The sequence below is a fragment of the Anabas testudineus genome, chromosome 3, assembly GCF_900324465.2.
Source record: "Anabas testudineus chromosome 3, fAnaTes1.2, whole genome shotgun sequence".
NCBI lineage: Eukaryota > Metazoa > Chordata > Actinopteri > Anabantiformes > Anabantidae > Anabas > Anabas testudineus.
The window spans coordinates 4,313,384-4,332,506 of record NC_046612.1 but is presented as its reverse complement, the minus strand read 5'-3'; the positions used below and the strand labels follow the sequence as shown (position 1 = coordinate 4,332,506).

Genomic DNA, 19,123 nt, shown 5'->3' with positions numbered 1-19,123 from the left:
ATTGCATTTTGTCAAGAAATACATACATTATTGTACCTTTTTAGTGTTTTCTCAGAAGCACTGAGAATCCAGATTGTCTTTATCTTGGGAAGGAAATCAGCTTAGCAGAAGGCAGAATATCGGTGTGCAGCATGACTCTACCTTTTACATGTTGTTAACGTGATCCTCATCCTCACTATACACTTTGTAGTCTATATAAAAGTATTTCTTTAAAAGGGTAGTGCGTTTCTCTTTAAAGGACAGTTTCACACATTTTCAAGTTTGTCTTAAACTGTTACCATTCCCTTTATTAATACAGGCTTGTAAGAGGCCTCTATATTAGAATCACCCCATGTGCAAAATCCACAGTTCTCGCTCTGTGGCAAAAATGTATTAAAGTTTATCTGTAGAAAAATAAGGCTTCAGCCTTTCAAGTCAGTCATATTAAGTGGGTATCTTGCAAACATTTTTTAACTGTCTTTCCAGTTTAACTCAAGAGGGAAAAGACTAAATTAAATTTATCTAAAAGGATTTCTGCTGCTGCCTGAAACTCATTTAAATACATTTTTTGCTCACAGGGACTGTGTTTTTTTTTTTTTGTTTGTTTCATTTCTACTGAAAGAACTTCAAGAAAAGATCTCTTGTACTAACACAAGGATTAATTACTGCAAGCAAAACCTCTTTTCAGAGTAAACATGGACGCTGACTATTGCTTTAAGACAGACATGAAAAGTTCTGATCCTATCCTTTAATGTTTCCTTTAGTATTTTGTTCATGTGTGCACTCTGTTTAAGTTAAATATCAGATGAGATGAAATGTTTGAAAGTTAAGGCAATGCAAATATCACCTGGGCCTTATTTAAGGGTTGTTATTGCACTCAAATTTTGTACAATCTTTGTGACAAAATGATGTCAAAATGGCAAACAAAGCACATTTGTTTGATTTCTGTCAGTTTCTGTCAGTGGCCTGTCTGCAGTCTTCACACGGTGCACTGCCAGGGGATCTTTTAACGCCTGTAGCTTCTCCCTGTTATATAACAAAGATGCAGTCCTATGCACGACATGAATGAGGGTTACAAATGGTTATAAATAGCCCGTTATGAGATGCATGTGGTCATATTTGTAGCAGCTCCCACACAGGTGACTTTTTTGGGGTTGCATACAAAATGCATCTTTAAAACCACCATTTCAGCAACAGGTTTTTCTGTATGTTTTTAAAAAGGATAAAACATAAAAGCATTTGTAGGTGGCACAAACCAAAAAACCCTGTGTTTGCTGGATGCAAGCATTTAATTCCTGGCCAGACAATAAGAGAAATACTAATTTTCTTTTTTTGCAACATCATAAAAACAAAACAAGTGGCACAGAGATTAAAATATTAAATTCATGTTCATGCTGCAAGTAAAACTCAAACTGAAGACTATCTGAAAGGCCATTCACATGATGTTTTCTGCCATTTCTGTAATAAACTGTTACTTTATCAGGCATGAATGTTGTAATGCATAACTAAAGTCTGAGCATTTGATTCGTTCTGTACCATATCAAAGGAACTCTGTAAATGACAGTATGACTCTTGCTGCGTTTCTTAGTTGTTCTGCATTTCCTGATCATGTACTGAAAAGACCAACAGACAAGTTTAAAAGGTGTATTTTCCATCAACTTCACTCTAACATTTTGTCTAAGGTCACTTTAAATATCTTTGTCACTATAGTCAGACAGCACCACATGAAAAGCATGTTTAATTTTATTTAAACTAGTGATAAAGGTATTTTAAAGTATGTGGAGATAACATCTTTAATTAGTTTTCCCTCACAAGTCGATGAGTAATTGATGAAGTGATGAGTAGTTACAGAGTCACAGCACGTGGTGGCGCTGTGGAGACGGGAAGCGATGTAAGCCAATCATGTGCGCCGTTGGCGTGACGTCACACGGCTAAGCCAATGGGGTCGGGGCTGGGAGTGTCGCGGTCTCCCCGGCTCAGTTTGAATTTTCTAACGACAACAAACAGTTGAAGACTTCAGGGAGCGTCGCGCCCAAAGTAAGTGCACATTTCACCAGACTTTAACCCTGGAGGAGTTATTTTAACCTCGACTTAACCTCCCGTCATGTATTTGTATACAACCTGTGTTTTAATACCCAGCCTTGAATTGGCTGTAGATTGTGAAAATAAAAACTGTGGTGTTCTAACGGACTGAGGCAACTCGAGCTCGTTAACTAAATGTTCAACACGTCCAAACATGTAACCGCTTAAAATACATAAATAAATAACTATTATTAATTAAACGTAACATTAGGTTTCAACTCTGACTAACGTTAACACCAGTAATATATCAGATGTTCGCTTAATATAGTTATGTTTACTAACTAGCGTTAGCTAACGTTAGTTACCAAGCTAGCTAACGATACGATTAACGTTAACTGTAGCTAACTAGCTAACATTTGCTAACAACACTGTTCTCCGACTTTGGTTCAAAATAATAAGGCTGATAACAACTTCATTAAATAGTTCTTACACTCTGAAGCCAAGAACACTAATTTTAGTCTTATCTGATTTCTAATTACCACTAAGTTGGTTTAACTAGAGTAATTAGCAAAAACTACTATAACGTTATACTTCTGGAACCTGTCATTAAAAGAAAACAACAGGTTCATTTTAATGTGATATACTGTTTGTTGTTGTATCTTTGAGGAAAAACTTTGTTTTTTATCACATGGATGTAATATTAACCATTTAGCTAACTGTTACATGGTTTATATTGGTATTCATTCAGTTAGCAACGTTGTTTTTCCCCTTTTAAATAAAATTGATGTCTGTATAATAAGGTTTTAACCATGAGTTGGGCGGTGGAGGAGTGGAAGGATGGACTTCCAGGGAAAGCCCTGCAAAAGATCCAGGAGATGGAAGGGCAGCTGGATAAACTGAAAAAGGAGAGGACCCAGAAACAGTTTCAGCTGGACTCCTTAGAGGCTGCCCTGCAAAAGCAGAAACAAAAGGTAAGGTCATTTTGTACATAAATGAGCAGTATTGAATCCCAAATCAGACAACTACAACTAAGAATCTGTGTTTCTCTATCTCCAGGTGGACACTGAACGCACTGAAATCTCGGCTTTGAAAAGAGAGAACCAGTCTTTAGTTGAATCATGTGACTCTCTGGAGAAAGCCCGTCAAAAGGCTGCTCATGATCTTGGAATTAAAGAGCAGCAGGTCAGTTGTTGATGGAAGAAAGAAATAATATATTTTTGAAATGCATTCCTTTATTACTATGGGACAAAGTTATGAACTGTACATGATAAAATTTCACTGATGTACAGTGTCAAGAAACAGTAAGCAAACCCCTTTAAATGACTTTCAAAATATGAGGACCAGGTTGTGTTTATTTGGAATTTAACATTACTTTCTAACTCCTGTGATCCACACTGGATCCTATTTCTAAATCCAGGTGAGCTACCTGGAGGGTCAGCTTAACACCTGCAGGAAGACCATAGAGCGACTGGAACAAGAGCTCAAAAAGTGAGTGCACGTGTCTGTTTATATACAGTTGTAGTAGAAAGAATGGATGTAAATGTGCCCTGGTTACTTTTCAAATGTCAAAGGTGTTTTTGAGTTGTTCATAAAACTAAACTGTTTGACTAAGAATAGAGAATACAAGAACAGCTGTATTTATTATTTTTTAATCTGCTCAGGTACAAAAATGAACTGGATCGATCTCAGCCTGCTGGCTCTACATCCTGTTCCTCTGAACTTCAGCCCTACAGTACTCCACAGAAAAGTTTCTCTACCCCAGCACCTGTCCCGGCCTACAGACACCAGGGTATTTCTGTTTGTCTCAGAATACAAACTTTAAAGTCATGTTTTATTAGTGTTTTTTTCTACATGCTCTCCTGTCAGACTGTCTTTGGTCTGTAAACCTAAGTTGAAGGTATTGATGTAAATATAAGTAAAAATGCACTTTATCAGTTAACCCTGACATGTACGTTGTGTTTGCTACATAGATAATAGACTAGAGGATCTTCAGGAGAAATACAGTCAAGAAGTAGAAGAAAGAAAAAGGCTGGAGAGTGAACTGAAACTGATGCAGGTCAAAGTGAGTACATGACTCATATTTACAGTACTATTTGTTTGTTTCTTTATCGTTGGAGATGCTAATTTGTCACATCTCCTCTAGCTGTTGAATCAGTCGTCGGTCAGTGTAAGCCACAAGGACATTGCTGCCCGCCAGGCTGGATCTTCTGTATTTCCATGGCAACAGCTAGATCAGACCCACAGTCGCCAGTCTCAGGATGCAATGGAAACGCCTCTCAAGAGGCGGGGGACGTCCCTGTGGGACACCCACGAAGAGACTCCTATCAAACCCAGCCAGAGAGTGAGCTGTTCCAGGGCAGTGCAGAGTCCCAGTGGGTCCTCCCAACAAATGGAACAGCTAAAAACTCTCAACCAAGGTGAACCTTTGAAGTAACTCCCACTACCTCTGATGCATTTAGCCTATTTGGAGTTTGACAAAACTCTTATTTTTCCTTTTTTTTTTTTTTTCTTTAGAGCTGCGTGGTCGTGTGTCAGAGCTGGAGAGGAATCTCTTGAATCAGGAGAAGGAAATTCGTAGCCAAGCCTCCAAGTTGCAGGAACTACAAACCCAACTGAACCAGGCCCGGAAAGACCTGATTGAACGGGACAGAAACCTGGCCAAGACCAGTCATGAGTTGAGTCAGGCCACAGACAAACAACAGCAGATCGAGGCCAAGGTAGTCTTCCATGTGTAGGAGAATTACTGCTTTTTGATGTAGTTTGAGGTACAAGAGATGGATAAAAAGAAAAGTCTATGTTCAATGACCGGCAAAGTTTACAATATTTTCCTGTCGCTTGTTGTTAGTGTTCATCAGTTGAGCAGAAGCTGAAGCAAGTGACTGAGGAGATGAACTGTCAGAGGCACAACGCTGAGAGCTGCAGACGGGCCCTAGAGCAAAAACTCAAAGACCAAGAGAGAGACAGTCAGAAGGTGCAACAAAGTGGAGTCATGCCATAATTAGGAGTTTTGTGTTTAGATTATAGCAAACATAAAAGCATTTTTTTATTTTAATCAAAACGTCCTGTACCTCTTGTTTTTTTATAGGAACTAGCCCAACTGCAGAGTTCCCATCAGGCTTTAGAGCAACAACTGAACCAGACCAGAACCAAGCTAACACAAGAGCTGCAACAGTCAAAAAAAGACTACAATGTACTGCAGGCTGACATGGAGAAGGTAAAGTTTTAACATGTCGGAGAAAAATAAATCGATATTTAATCTTCTATTTCAGTGTTCTGCTCTTTTTTCCACATAATCGGATACTTAATTTCTTTACACAATCATCCACAATGTCCTGATTTGTATTGCTTTGTATAGACAACTTGATTTAAGGCATTTGTACATGATGTTTTTATGCTCCTTTTTAAGATGTCCTTCCAGAAGAGTCAGTTGGAGAAGGATGTGGAAGAGCAGAAACAGAAGTTGCTGAGGTCAGAGCAGAGCCTCCAGGCCAGCCAGACCAAAGAGCAGGATCTCCGCAAGAAAATGGAGGTAAGCTGCTTTAAATAAAATTTCCTCTTATTAGAGAAAGCCTGCCAAACTGTCATGTATGAGCTTCTAAAAATTGTCAAAAATACTAGAAAATATCCTTAGATTTGTTTGAGTTTAACCACCACCAACGTTTTTTTTTTTTTTTTTTTCCATCTAGTTATTTAAACACTATGGACACATTCTCCCTAAACAAAACGTTTTCTTTAATTTCTGTTTTATTTTACCTGCTACTTTTTTCCTTGCTCTGATCTCCTTCACTTCTGTCTTTGTCTTTTACTTTTACTCCTGTGCTCTCCACATTTCTCCCGCTGTCTAGGAGTTGCAGAAAGAGAAGAACAGTGTCACTGTCCAGTTCGACCAGAGCAGCAGGCGTCTGTCTCAGCTGGAGGAGGAGAAAAAGAGTGCAGATCAGAGCCTCAAACGCACCCAGGGACAACTAGATGACCTCAAAGGTAAATCATTAGTAAAAATGTCAATGACTGAGGTTAGTTGTGATTTGAGGGAGTTTAACGTGTCCTTTTTATCCTTCAGCAAAATCAGAGGGACAGATAGAAGAACTGAAGAGACTTCAGTCAAAACTGGATCAGCAGATTCAGACTTCAGCCAGAGAGCTGGAAAACTGGAAAAAGACGCTTTCTGATGCAGAGACCAAGAATGAAAGGTAAACACAGTTTTTGTGTACAAAAAAAGAAAGTTAGTCACACTTTGTTGATGTAATATAAAGAACATTTTATCTGATATTGATAACTTTCATTGTAAATATCACACTGTAGATCTCAGAATGAGCTGCAGAACCAGAAACAGGAGACAGAGAGGCTGGCCAACAGGTTGACGGTCGTAGAGAAGGAAAGCCAAGAACTGAAATCCAGTCTCACTTTGAGTCAGAGTGAGTGTAAAGAACTAAAACAAGAACATCAAGCTCTACTGGAGTGGAAGAATCAGAAAGAGACGTTGATAAATGAAACTGAATCTGTGCAAAAGGAGCTCACTGATAAAATTAGCAACTTGGAAAACAGTCTCAGCTCTCTGAGTGAGGCTAATGATGAACTTAAGGTAAGGAGCAGACGTTTCCAGATACATTATACTTGTTTTGTCATATTCAGCACACAACAAACCAGCTATCCACATACACAAAACCAGTTTTAGATTGGCTTCGAATTCACAAAAATGTTTTAATAAACTTCTAAGATATGTTTTTCTATCATGCATCTTTATAGGACCTTTTCTAAAAACGTGTTTATAGATCCAAAATCTAAGCATCAGTAACAGTGTTTGTATAGGACACCATTAATACGTTTCCTTTGATGATTTTAGAAGCAGCTCAAGAGTGTAGAGGCAGACAAGGTCACTCTGTCTGCCCTCATCGATTCCTTGAAGGGAGAACTCCTGAACAAGAGCACAGAGCTGGAGGAGAGAGAGCACCAGTACAAGGAGCTCCAGTCTCAGCTCTCTGAGGCTGGACAGAAGCATGCAAAAGACCTGGAGAATGTTGGTGTGCAAGTGGCACAGCTTCAAGCTCAGGTGATTTGTTTTATGGCTGTTTGTTATTAATTATTATTATTAATTCTGGGGTATTGTTTGGCCCCAAAGTGTAGGTGGTTTGATTGTCTTCAAGGTATCCAATACAGATTTCATAAGCAAACATAAGGGGACTTGCTAACTGAAATTTTACAAAATTGGAAGTATTCGTTGAAAATTTAATTTTTGTTTTGTGTTCTTCTTCTTCTTCTTCTTTCGGCTTTTCCCATCAGGGGTCGCCACAGCGAATCATCCTTTTCCACCTTAATCTATCATGAACATCTTCTACCCTAATTTTTGTTTTGTGTGAAGCTCTATAATGTAAGATCAACCACCTAGAATATTTATTTGCAGAGTGAAAACTTTTTAAGGAATTCTTTGATAAATATTCTTTCTGTTTGATTGAATTTTATATTTGATTGGACTAAAACAATGTAGTCAACACTACACACACTATGATTTAAATAACATATCCTGGCTCATTTATTCATTTATTTATTTTCTGGACAGATCAAAGATTTGGAGTTGCGGATGCAAAAGGAAGTTACTCGAGCAGAGCATGCTGAGAGGACAAACACAGAGCTGCAGGATGAGCACCAGGCAGCCTGTGACCTGGTCCGGTCCAAAGATCAGCTTGTAGAGCTAGGCCAGGCTGAGATCAAACAACTGAGGGAAAGTCTTGCACAGGCCACTTCCAAACAAGAGGAGCTAAATGCAAGGTGGGTTTTACAATATATTACCCCTAATGTTTAGAGTTTGTGGAGGGGGTGCATGAGAGGTGTTGATTTCCTACTTCACTCTTTAAGTTTAAGAAGTTAATACATACAACAACAGTAAAATACTATGTCCTAATTGTTTCCATTTGCTACAACAAATGTTGCTTGCTTCTATCATGCATGAGTGTCTTTCATGTCCTACTCCTATCAGGGTGACAGAGGAGAAGGCAACCTTACTGAGGCAGTGTGAGGAGAGTGTTTCAGCAAAGGCCGAAGAGCTGGAACAGGTCAAGCTGCAGTTGGAGGAGACTCGGCAAGAACTGCTGCTCACCAAAAACCAGGTGTGTAACTGGGCTGCTATCTATTTCTTTACTTTAGTTAAGAGTTTCCTTTACACTACCTGTGTGTTTTTGTGGTTCATTTAATGTTGTAGACTGTTTTAGGCTATTTAAGTCACGTGGTAATGGACTGAGTTAGACTGTAACATACAAAATACTCTTATGATTAATTATTATCTGTCTTAATGTATTTTATCAATAAAAGCCCAAATTTATGCTTCATGTTTCAGGTCACTTCGACAGAGCAGCTCCTAAAGATCCAGGAGCAACTGGGAGCTGAACTGCATATTCAGATTAAGACTCTGTCAGACAGTCAAGATAATTACAAAAACATGTGCGAGAAAAAATCAGAAGAGCTCAGACATTTAGAAGAAGAGCTGAAGGCTCAGCAGAGCCAGACAGAGGAGAAGGAGAAACTCTTCAGAGAGGCTGAAACTCGGGTGTCGTCTGTGGAGAAACAAAAGGCTGAACTGGAAAATGTAGTGCAAGAGATGAAGAAACAAACAGAGGTAAAATATTTCTAGATTTAAGTTTTATTATCTTTTAGTGTTTATCTTATTCCTTCGTATACTCTAGTTATTGTTCACTGTTGTACAATAAATATCCAACTTAATTATTCTGTTTGTCGGCAAGATTCTCCAGCAGACTCACACTGAGAAGACCAGCCACCTTCTGGAGCAGATATCTTGTTTAGAAGAAAAGGTAGCTGCAAACAGAGAGGCAGCAGAGCAGCTTCCAGTCTTAAAGAATGAACTGGATGTTGTCAACCAGTCTAATGCTGACCTTATAAAGTCTGTAGAAGCTCTTGAGAAGAGTCACTCCTCCACTATTGAAATTAAGTCCAACCTGGAGAACACCCTGACAGAGAAGAATAACCTGATCTCTTCTTTGGAGAAAGAGGTCAAAGATCTCTCAGAGGCAAAAAGAAAAGAATCTGAGTGTCACATTTTGGAGATTGAAAATTTCCTGAACAAGGAGAAGCGCCTTAAAGAGCAGCTTGAAGCTGCGAAGCAGTCAGTTACAGCTGCCAAAGCAGAATTAAGTTCCCGTCGAGAGGAGATCAAGACCATGAAGACAACTCTGTCTGCTGCTTCACGTGGCTTGGAAGAGAGAGACAACACGATAAAGAGTCTGAAGGAGAAGCTGAATAGAGCAGAGGCAGAGCAGGCCAAAACCTCAGACCTCCTGAAGGAGAAGGTGGTCGCCATGAACAAAATCAAGGTTAGTTATTTATGTATTTATAATATGTAGTATGCTGTACATTTTAGCGAAAACTGCACTTGGAGTATAGTAAAGTTTAAATTACAAGTCAGTCATTGTTTTAATAATTTGCTTCCTTTATTTATTTCCATGAAGGTGCAGCTTGAGATGCTGCAAATGGACCTGGAGGACAATGAAACAGCCATGAACTCCTTTGACAGTCAAGTGGAGGAGCTGAAAGGAACTATAGAGTCACTGGAGGTTCAGCTTGCTCAGAACCAGACACAGATGTCTGACATGGAGGCCAGGTTGGAGGACAGCAAAACTCAGGTAGACACTGACTTTAGACACTGTTATCTGACCGTAAATACATTTTGTTTGTACTGTGGAGTATTTTAACAGATTTTCATGAAGTCCATTACTGCCACATGTATTCAGTTGTGTTAAAATTCAGGCTTCACAAAACTAGCATAATCTTCATAGCTCCTCTTCACACCCCTTTTTTAGGTCTCTGTCTTGGAAGCCCGCTTAGAGGAGGTTCAGTCCCAGAACTCTGTGCTGGAGACGCAGTATGTCACAGCTAAAGAGGAGCTATTCGAGAGGAGCTGTGAAATAACTCGTCTGGAAGAATACTCTGTCAGACAAAACCAGCTGGAGGAGAGTGTTGCCACATTAGAGTGTAAACTCAGTCAGATCACAGAGACAAATGTAAAATTGGAGACAACAATTGGGCAGATAACTGAAGACAAAGACCAGTTAGTCCAGGAGAAAAACATCCTTGAAACTACTTTGAGACAGATAGCACATGACAAAGAACAAATAGCAACTGAAATTATTCAGGTAAAAGCGGAGAAGAAAAAGCTGGAAGACAGCTTAGACAAACTGTCTGAGGAAAACAAACTACTGCAGACCAGTGTCAAGCAGTTAAATGATGTAAAGCAGCAAATGGAAGCAATTAATAATAAAATGGCTGCGGAGAAACACAAGGCTGAATCAAGTCTTGGTCAAGTCACAGAAGAGAAGGCCCAGCTAGATGTTACCCTCAACCTGATAAATGAGGAAAAAATCCAGCTTGAGGTTAAACTTGGTGAAATAACCTCTGAGATAAATGACTTGGTTAATAAGTTGAATCAAGTAGTTGAGGAAAAGCTTCAGCTGGAAATTAACTGCAGTCAGCTGACTGAAGACAACATCAAGCTGCAAGTGAGTGCAAACCAAGTAAATGAGGAGAAGCTGCAGTTACAAGAAAGGATAGAAGGACATGAAAATGAGGTGGCTTCACTTAAAGAGGCAAATGAGTCCATCCAGAGTGCGCTCCAGTCCTCAGAGCAGGAGCACCACAAGTTGCAGGAGCAGCTTGAACTAAGGGACAAGAGGATTGAGGAGGAGAATATAGAGAGGTACAGTACATCTTTCTCAGTTTTCCACTTTTAACTTTGAATGTGCTACCATCATATCAGTATTCAAAATGGAGTGTTTTATTAATAATAGCTGGAATAATATGTTGCGCCACAGGAGACACCAGTTTGAGGCAGAACAGTCTAAACTACATCAGCAGCTGGCAGAATTACAGAAGGAGCTGACTATGTTCAAGCAGCAGTACGAGTCACTCCTGGAGCAGGTGGGCCAGCAACACAGCCTGATACAGCAGCTCTCAGAGTCACAGGAAACCCAGACGGCAGAAGAAAAAGTCTGCCACATGGAGTCTGAGGACAAAGAAGGTGGTGGTGAGTGTAAACCAGAACCAGACTTTTTCATGAAACACTGGTGCTACTTCAATTTAAACACTCATATTTATAGTGAATCATCGTTAATGGTTTCCCCAGAAGAAGCAGGGCCACAGATTGATGATGAGTCAACAGTTGAAACAAGCACCAACACAGAGTCCCTTCCAGTAAAGGAACAACTGAGTCCCATGATGTGTGAACTGGGTGACACTTTCAGGTACTGTAAATTTCATACTACCTGCAAATTCAGTTACATCATGAGATGGAGATCAGTCAATAAATGCAAGTGTCACGGAAGATGATGTACTCCAGAAATGATCACTAGGACTTTGTCTTCCATGTTTTAATAGCATCGCAAAAAAACTATTTTGGATTTCCTAAAGCATCATCTTTTTAATCAGGGTTGTTTTTATTACGTGATGAGTAAATCTAATCTCCTTCAGCCCTGGCAGTGAGTCTGAGCTGGTCTTCAACGAGGACATCATCGAGCAAGAGGTCATCCATGAACAGATGGAAGAGGAGGAAGAAATGTCTGGGGCCGATGCAGAGGAAACGAAGAGTAATGAGGATGAGCAACTGGACCATCAACAGCAACCTGTAGATCAGGTAGAAAACAATTACAAGGTATTTGTTTGTGATAATGATGATGAAACAGGCCATACTGAGATTGTTTTATAACGGTTTGAGCGTTTGCTTATGAAAACATTTTCTTTTTACCTGTGTTAGAATTTAAATTTATGCTTCAAATTGATTAAGTACTAACTTTGTCTTCATTCCTGCAGCTTCCAGGAGACGGTGGAGATGTTGCTGATAATGAACCTGAAGTGCATTCACCCAAAGCAATAAAATCTGGTGAGGAATTAAATTATGTGTAGATTTTCAGTTGTAATCATTGTGTCTTTGTCTCACACTGTTCCCCTTTTTAATATTTCAAGCAAAAGCCTTGAAAAGTTTCATTCTCATTGTCATAATTTCAGTGGTGTTTGTCCAAATTATCAGTTGAATTTGAAACTGTCCTTGCTTCATTCTATTTTCATTGAGACTAAAATATTTCATTTATCATGTTCAATCAAACTATAAAATATGTTCAATTTGTGTATTAGCGACAGAGCCATCCAAGGGACAAGATGAACTCAACCGCTACAAGGAAATGCTCACCATAAAAGAAAACGAACTCCAGACGCTCTCCTCAGAGTTCAACCTACTGAGCTCTGACCTCTCACTGAGAAAAGAGTTGACTTCTGAACTGGAAGTCCAAGTTCAGAACTTGGAGAAGAAAGTTCTTGCAGCAGAGGAGGAGGCACATAGTGCAGCACAGAAACTAAATGTTTCTTTGGCAGAGAAGAAGGAGCTTTCTGACCAGGTACAGGGAAATTAGCACAATGCCAATATTATTAATATGCCATTACTATTTATGTATGGCTGCTAACCACGCTGTGTGTTCATATTTAGTTGGCTCAGCTGTCGGAGGAGAGGGAAACATTAACTCTACAACTGCAAACTGCTAAATGTCAGCTGGCTGATGTCATGGAGATGCTGGAAGGACTGGAGATGGCCAAAGGTAAATATCTTCCTAGTAAATGTGTTTAATGATTTTTAAACATGCTCTTGTGGATGTGGATGCTCTACAAATAAAGGGCAGTCGTATAACATTCATACTTTGATGGCACAGTGTGAATTATAAAGGAATACTTCGGCTTTGTCCATTACTAGTCTGTTGATTCGATGAATTACTTTGCTCTATAGGTGGTTGGGATGAGAAGTTCCTTCAACAGGAGAGTGAGTTGAAGAGGGTTCGCTCTGAGAAAACTAATCTGGAGCAACACATCCTGGGCATGGAGTCTGAGCTGGAGACCCTTCAGGAAGATAAAACCAGACTGAAGGATGAGATAGAAACTCAGAGAAAGACATGTTCAGGCATGGAGCAGCAGATGGAAACACTTATTACAGAGGTGAGCACAAACCCTTGAGCTAGAACATTAAAGTATCATGTGTAGTGGCTAAGTTACTGTGCACCTATCAAAAAAAAAACTCTTAAAGCAAAACATAATATACTCTACAACCCAGTAAGGTTGTACTAGTTGTTGTTACTAGTGGTGTTTTTTTTTTTTCCCCAGACAACGCAGCTGAGATCTGAATTAGTGTTGTGCACTGAGGAGCGAGATGACCTGAGCCAGTCTTTGGGGCAGTGGAGAGAGAAGGTTCACAGTCTGGAGAAGACTAATCGTGACACCAGAGACCTCATTTCCATCCTGGAAGATGACATCAGAGCAGGGAGGAAGGAGTATGAAATTCTGCAGAGCAACATGGAGAAACTCAAGACAGAGAGGCAACAGGTACATGGAAGAAAGACCTGAGACTGAGCCACATTTACTTTTTGTTGTCTATTTTTTAATAATTTAATTTTTTTTTTTTTTATTCCTTCTCTATCACTAAAGCTGATGGAGCAGATTAAGGTCCTGGAGCAGTCAGTCTCTCAACAGAGTGGAGAAAAAGAGGAGCTTATTGGTCATCTTAATCAGATCAAAGAAAACCACACTTCTGCCAGTCAAAACACGGAGTCCATGGTTGGCAAGATACAGGTGAGTGAGAAAGTCTGAATCGAAGCGTGTTTGTTACATGTCGGAGCTGGGCATCTGAAGAGATCTTGTTTTTACAGTAATCAGTCTTTATCTCACTAATTAAATAAATGTGCTCTTTTTGTGTTTCTTAAGCTTTTAGCACATTAATACAGTGGCAGAGAGCTTCAGATTTCAGTTTTACTTTGTGTTTGAATTGTGCCTGAAATTTCACTTCACTCTAACACCTGTTAATTCATGGCTGCTCACAATGATGCTAATAAAACGATGAATGAAAGACTTTCTGTCCTGTTTTCCTCCAAGGCTTTAGAGGGAGAAGTGAGTCGTCTTTCACAGTCTCTAGAGTCCTCTCTACTAGAAAAAGGAGAGATTGCCTCGCGTCTGAACTCGACACAAGACGAGGTCCAGCAGATGAGGACTGGTATTGAAAAGCTTCGGGCTCGCATCGAGTTGGACGAGAGGAAGAAAAAGAAAATGGGAGAGCTGCTCAAAGGTGACTCTTATATTCTTTTGAAATTACATTTAGTCGAGTTGAGTTTTATGTGAAATTGGCCTAAACTTGACTTTGTACCTCTGTACTGTAGCTGCTCAGAGAAAGTCTGACTCACTGCAAGATCGCATTGATGCCCTGGAGCGAGAGAAGGAAGATGTAGAGCAAAGTCTAGAAGAAGCAGTTGTACAGGTATTCTGTTGCAAAGATTTATGTGTTTATGTCTTACATTAAACCTGTTTTCTCAACATGTTTATGATGTATAAGGTTAAACGTTACTCAAATTTTGTGTAAAGTGTAAATGTTATAACCTTTTATGCAGGCTGAGATGGTCAAGGCTGAGCTGGAGGAGGAAAGGAGAACGGTATGTTTACATCTGTTTGTTTGGCTATTTGATACTATGTCCCACGCACAACATGTCTGTGTGTTAGTTTGTGATACAGTATGTGAACATAATCGAATTCTATGTGAAATCTCATGTCTCTATTTTCATGTTCTCACTTTGTCTTTCATTCTGGCTTCCCCCCCTCTTTTGGCATTTTTCTCCTTTCACACTCTCTCTGCTGTTGTCTGTCTCCATCACTGCCTCCTAACTGTTAGGTGGAAGAGGAGAAGACAGTGCTCAGCGAGAAATTGTCAGCACTCTCTGTCGAGTTGGACGACCTAAGATCTGAGAAAGTACGCCTGGAGAGTGAGCTGGAAACCAAAAGAAGAGAGATGGAGGAATTGAAGGCTGCTAAGGAGCAGCTGGAGAGAGGACTGGAGAAGGCAGAGGTAGAGAGAAGAGAGCAAGAAGAGAGACAGAAATCCAGAGTAGAAGAGCTGGAGAAAGGAATGAGAGAGGAAGCAGAGAGACAAATCAGACGAGTAGATGACCTGCAGTTGCAGCTGGAAGCTTCCCGGCAGAGAGAGGTTTTGCTTGAACAGCAGAGTGCAGAAACTAAAGGAGAGAAAGAGAGGATGAAGTCTCTGCTGGCAGAGTTAGAGACTAAGAAACAATGTCTGCAGAGCTCTCTGGAGCAGTGGCAGACAGAAGGAGAGAGGCTGCGCTGTCAAGGAGAAGAGTGGGAGAAAGAGAGAAACAACCTGAAAAGCCATGTTGAGGCTTTGGAAGAAGAAGTTAACCAGCTTAAAACATGCATAAAGGCTACTCAGGAAGAGAGGCAAGTTCTGCAAAAAGAGAAGGAAGAGGAGACTAACCAAATCCAAGCCTCAGTAAAATCCATTTCATCTCTTATGGCGGAGAAAGAACAGATAGAAGGAGAAAATCAACACCTGGTGGAGGAAAAAGAGAAACTGTACTCTACTTTATTGTCTGTGGAAAAGGAGAGAGATGACCTGCGCTGCAATCTCGCATCTGTAGAAGAAGAGAAGGAAAGGCTAGAGCAAGAGAGAGGGGCATTATCAGATGAAAAAGAGCGACTTCAATCTGGCCTTTTGCTGATAGAAAAGGAGAAAAATGACATGCAACAAAGTCTTTCTTCACTCCAGCAAGAAAGAGACGGGACCAAGGAGGAGAAACAAAAGTTAGAGATGGAAAAACACCAAATGCAGTCTTCTCTTTCTTTGATTGAAATGGAGAAAGAGAATTTGCTTTCAGCTCTTTCCTCCCTGGAACAAGACAAGCAAAGAACAGAAGAAGAGAAAGAGAAACTCAAAGAACAGCAACAGTGTCTTCAGATAACAGTTGCCTCTATGGAGAAGGAGCTTGAGACAAACAAATTGTCTGTTGAACAGCTCAACAAGCAGGTACTCATTCATCTAGATCTACTGAGGTCTAAACCATGAGAAACCACTTCACTTTGACATGTTTCTGTTGGCGTTTAATCCTGTATCCATATCCAGAATCGGTCAATTCCATAGACTTGGTTTTTCATGATTTAATATTGGTATAAATGAGTTACTTCTAATACTTCACCACTTCTCTTTCTGCCTCCTTCAGGTGTCAGACCTGACCTCTTGTACCACTCGTCTGTCTAAAGAGAGAGACTCTGCTCTGTGCAAGATGAATCTTTGGATGAAAAACTGCAAACAGCTGGAGCAGGAGAAGCAAATGCTGTTAAACAGCTCAGGTACACACATTAAGACATTTCACATTCACTAACTTACCTTATTCTAATGTAAGTGGATAACTTGCACAATACTGACAGTAGGATTTTGAAAAAGTCATTTTAATTTGGTGCACTTTGGCATTTTGTTTCAGGAGATGGAAGAAGCAGTGAGGAAGTTCAGGCTGAGGTGAACCAGCTCAAGATGCAAGTGCAGGAACGAAAGAAAGAAGTGGAAGACCTGAATACAGCTCTGGAGGAGAAGAGGACCGAGCTTGAAGAAACAATGAAAGAGTCACAAGAACAAACCAAAGAGCTGGAAGAACTTAAGGCTGCCCTCATTGGAAAGGAGGAGGAAATGGAGAAGCGGGAAAAAGAACTGGAGGAGCTGAAGAGTGAGTTAGAGGAACTCAACAAATGTCTGGAGGAGAAAAGCAGAGAGGCTGATGAGAGCATGGATAAATACTGCAACCTGATAGTTCAAGTCCACAAACTGGAAGAGGCCAACGAGGCACTGACGACACGGCTGGAACACATTACCAGCAGCCAACATGCTAACGAAGCTAACACCCAATCCAGCAGCACTGACAGTACTCACCGCAGACGCTCAGCAAGGAAGTCGTCCTCCAAACATCGGGAAGAAAAGGTGGACGAAAACATGGCTCCTCAGACTCCTCAGAGTCTCAGGTCTCCTCCAGGGTCATCTCCAGGGAAACGGGGTCACCATGACATCAGTGATAAAGACGGTGCCTGGGAGGCTCTGCACAACCTGACGAAGAAGATCAAAGCCAACGTAGTGACGACACCCAAAGTGAAAACTGAACGGGACGACGAAGAGTTCAGGCCTGAGGGACTTCCTGAACTGGTGAAGAAAGGTTCGTGTTGGGTGATAATCTAGTTTGTTTTCTGTAGCAGTGTGTGAGTTTTAGTTGTCAGACTTCTGCAAGTCTTCTGTAAGGTTTTAAAGGGAATAAAGTTTAATATTTTAATTATTATCTGTACCCCCAGGCTTTGCTGATATTCCCCTGGGGGAGGTGAGTCCATTCATTTTAAGAAGAACCACCACACGCTGCAGCCCTCGACTGGCAGCCAAAAAGGCTGCTACCACATCTGCACCTGACGGCAAGGTAGGCAGCACAACCTTCTCCCTCTTTGTCACCCATACTGAACACCCAGCCGCATAAAGTGAACTTAATTTGGTGCATTCTCGCATCATCTCTTGACAAAAGCATGCCACTGCACTGCACAATATACAGCAGAGTAAACAATAGGGTTTGACTCTAGGCACAGATCTGAAAGGAGATGATCAGATGTAAATGTGAGCTGTCCGTGTCTCCTCTATATATAGGTCCTAAATAGCCATTGTTTGGACCCCGCAGCACATGCAGCCCACAGAGGATCTGCTTGTGACAGACAATTGTTTCCATTTCACATGCCGCCTTTTAAAGCCTTTAATTTGATTAACAGGAACAGCTTCCTCCCTCATTTAGAAGCTGCACGTTGCTATTGAATTATGTTAAATGTAGGACAAACATGAAGAGGAAGAGAACGGACAAATTAGTGTAGGAAAGAAGATGATGAGGAAAAAGAGAAACAGTGATGCCACAGAAAGTCTCTTCATGCTTACTTTACCAGTAGATGCACACTGTGTTAAAAATGCATGTTAAACAATTCCATTAGTGATAAAGAATAAAACAATACAGCTCTCCTGTAATGAAAGGAAAAACAAAAAGCTTTTAGAGCTTTTACAGATGTAAACTGTGAACTCTTCAACTTTCTAGGTCAATGTGTATGTTTCAGATATATGCTGCGGGGCCCCTAATTTGTCCACAGGACATCCGGACCCCTCACATCCTTATGTCAGCTTCTTATAGCGTCAGGTCAGGTGGATTTAAAGGATGTTGAGGTTTCGGGTTAAATAGGTCAAGGGGAAAAAATGCCTGTCGCTTTAAAGCTGTGTCTTCACCTGTGTCCACTTATGCTCAAGTGTTGAACTTTCTTTAATTCACTTTAAGGTTTTGGGGCCTGTACCTCTGCAGAGTCCACCTGCAGACAGATCCAACAGAAAGTCTCTTTCCCCGTGCAGCGAGGAGAAATCTATGCATCGTTCGCTGAGGAAATCACCAGAGACACAAACGCAGCAGGGAGACAACTGTCACGTTCAGTAGATCGACCTACGCACAGACTCACGCTTGTAGTTTATTTGTAGAAATCGAGACACAAACGTTAACACTGCACTATTTTAGAAAACACACCTTTTTTTTTTTTTTTTAACTAAAATTGTTTTCACAGTCACAGTTCACCTGCTTCTGTGTGTGGTGGAGGGATGAGGGCCGCGTACTACAAAGTACTCACTTAACTGCTACCACTACACTTTTCTCTTTTTTCTGTTTGTGGAAATTGTGAAATCATTAATCCAGTAAGTTGATACGGAAAGTTGGAGGAGCTGATTTTATTCAAAGCACTATTTTTCATCATGCTCTGTTTTAAGTAATAACCAAACTGTTTTCAGCGTGTTTTTTTATTTTTAATAATGAAACCACCACTCCGTTGTGAAGCCTCTGAACGTCTGTTTATCTGTCGTACTGTTCTTGTCCTCTTGTTTGTCTGAGAAATGTCTTGAACATTGTACATAGTAGATTTTATACAGAGTTATAGTAGCTATGCTTCGTCCATCTACACCATCAGTGCTGTAACATATCTCCTGTATGCTACTGGCAGCTAAGTTTTGTTTTTGTTCTGAATTGTTTATATTTTCTAGACATTTTTATACTTTATTCTCATCCTTTCTTCAAATTCTGTTTTTTTTTTTTAAATTTAGATCTAGCTTAATGTTACTGTGCTGTAAATAGTTTATTTTTTAAACTAAACCATTTTAACAGCTTTGTAGCTCGTGTGGTCTCTTTGAAACGATACATCAGCAGAAGACTTGTGTTGTTGTGAGCTGTGTTGCACCCACTCGAGTCGCCACAGGGTG

General features: G+C 40.3%; 1 protein-coding gene across 2 annotated transcripts; it reads left to right on the top strand.

Moving 5' to 3' along the window:
* Positions 1-1,986: 1,986 nt before the first annotated feature.
* Positions 1,987-19,020, top strand: cenpf (centromere protein F). Of its 2 annotated transcripts, none has more exons than XM_026378480.1 (38): positions 1,987-2,016; positions 2,802-2,972; positions 3,058-3,183; positions 3,419-3,489; positions 3,663-3,790; positions 3,972-4,063; positions 4,145-4,418; positions 4,516-4,718; positions 4,847-4,972; positions 5,087-5,215; positions 5,408-5,530; positions 5,847-5,982; positions 6,062-6,191; positions 6,304-6,583; positions 6,845-7,051; positions 7,559-7,767; positions 7,976-8,105; positions 8,333-8,611; positions 8,736-9,323; positions 9,459-9,632; positions 9,810-10,702; positions 10,818-11,029; positions 11,129-11,246; positions 11,473-11,635; positions 11,812-11,881; positions 12,133-12,392; positions 12,482-12,590; positions 12,776-12,981; positions 13,147-13,365; positions 13,468-13,611; positions 13,912-14,101; positions 14,193-14,290; positions 14,421-14,462; positions 14,699-15,847; positions 16,041-16,170; positions 16,302-17,021; positions 17,155-17,273; positions 18,162-19,020. In XM_026378480.1, exons 2-38 carry the CDS (start codon positions 2,811-2,813, stop codon positions 18,312-18,314), a joined length of 8,562 nt encoding a protein of 2,853 aa, XP_026234265.1. In that variant the 5' UTR covers positions 1,987-2,016; positions 2,802-2,810; the 3' UTR covers positions 18,315-19,020. The 2 variants fall into 2 exon arrangements, with proteins under 2 accessions (XP_026234265.1, XP_026234264.1); XM_026378479.1 differs by having other exon boundaries at positions 11,473-11,653.
* Positions 19,021-19,123: the final 103 nt, after the last annotated feature.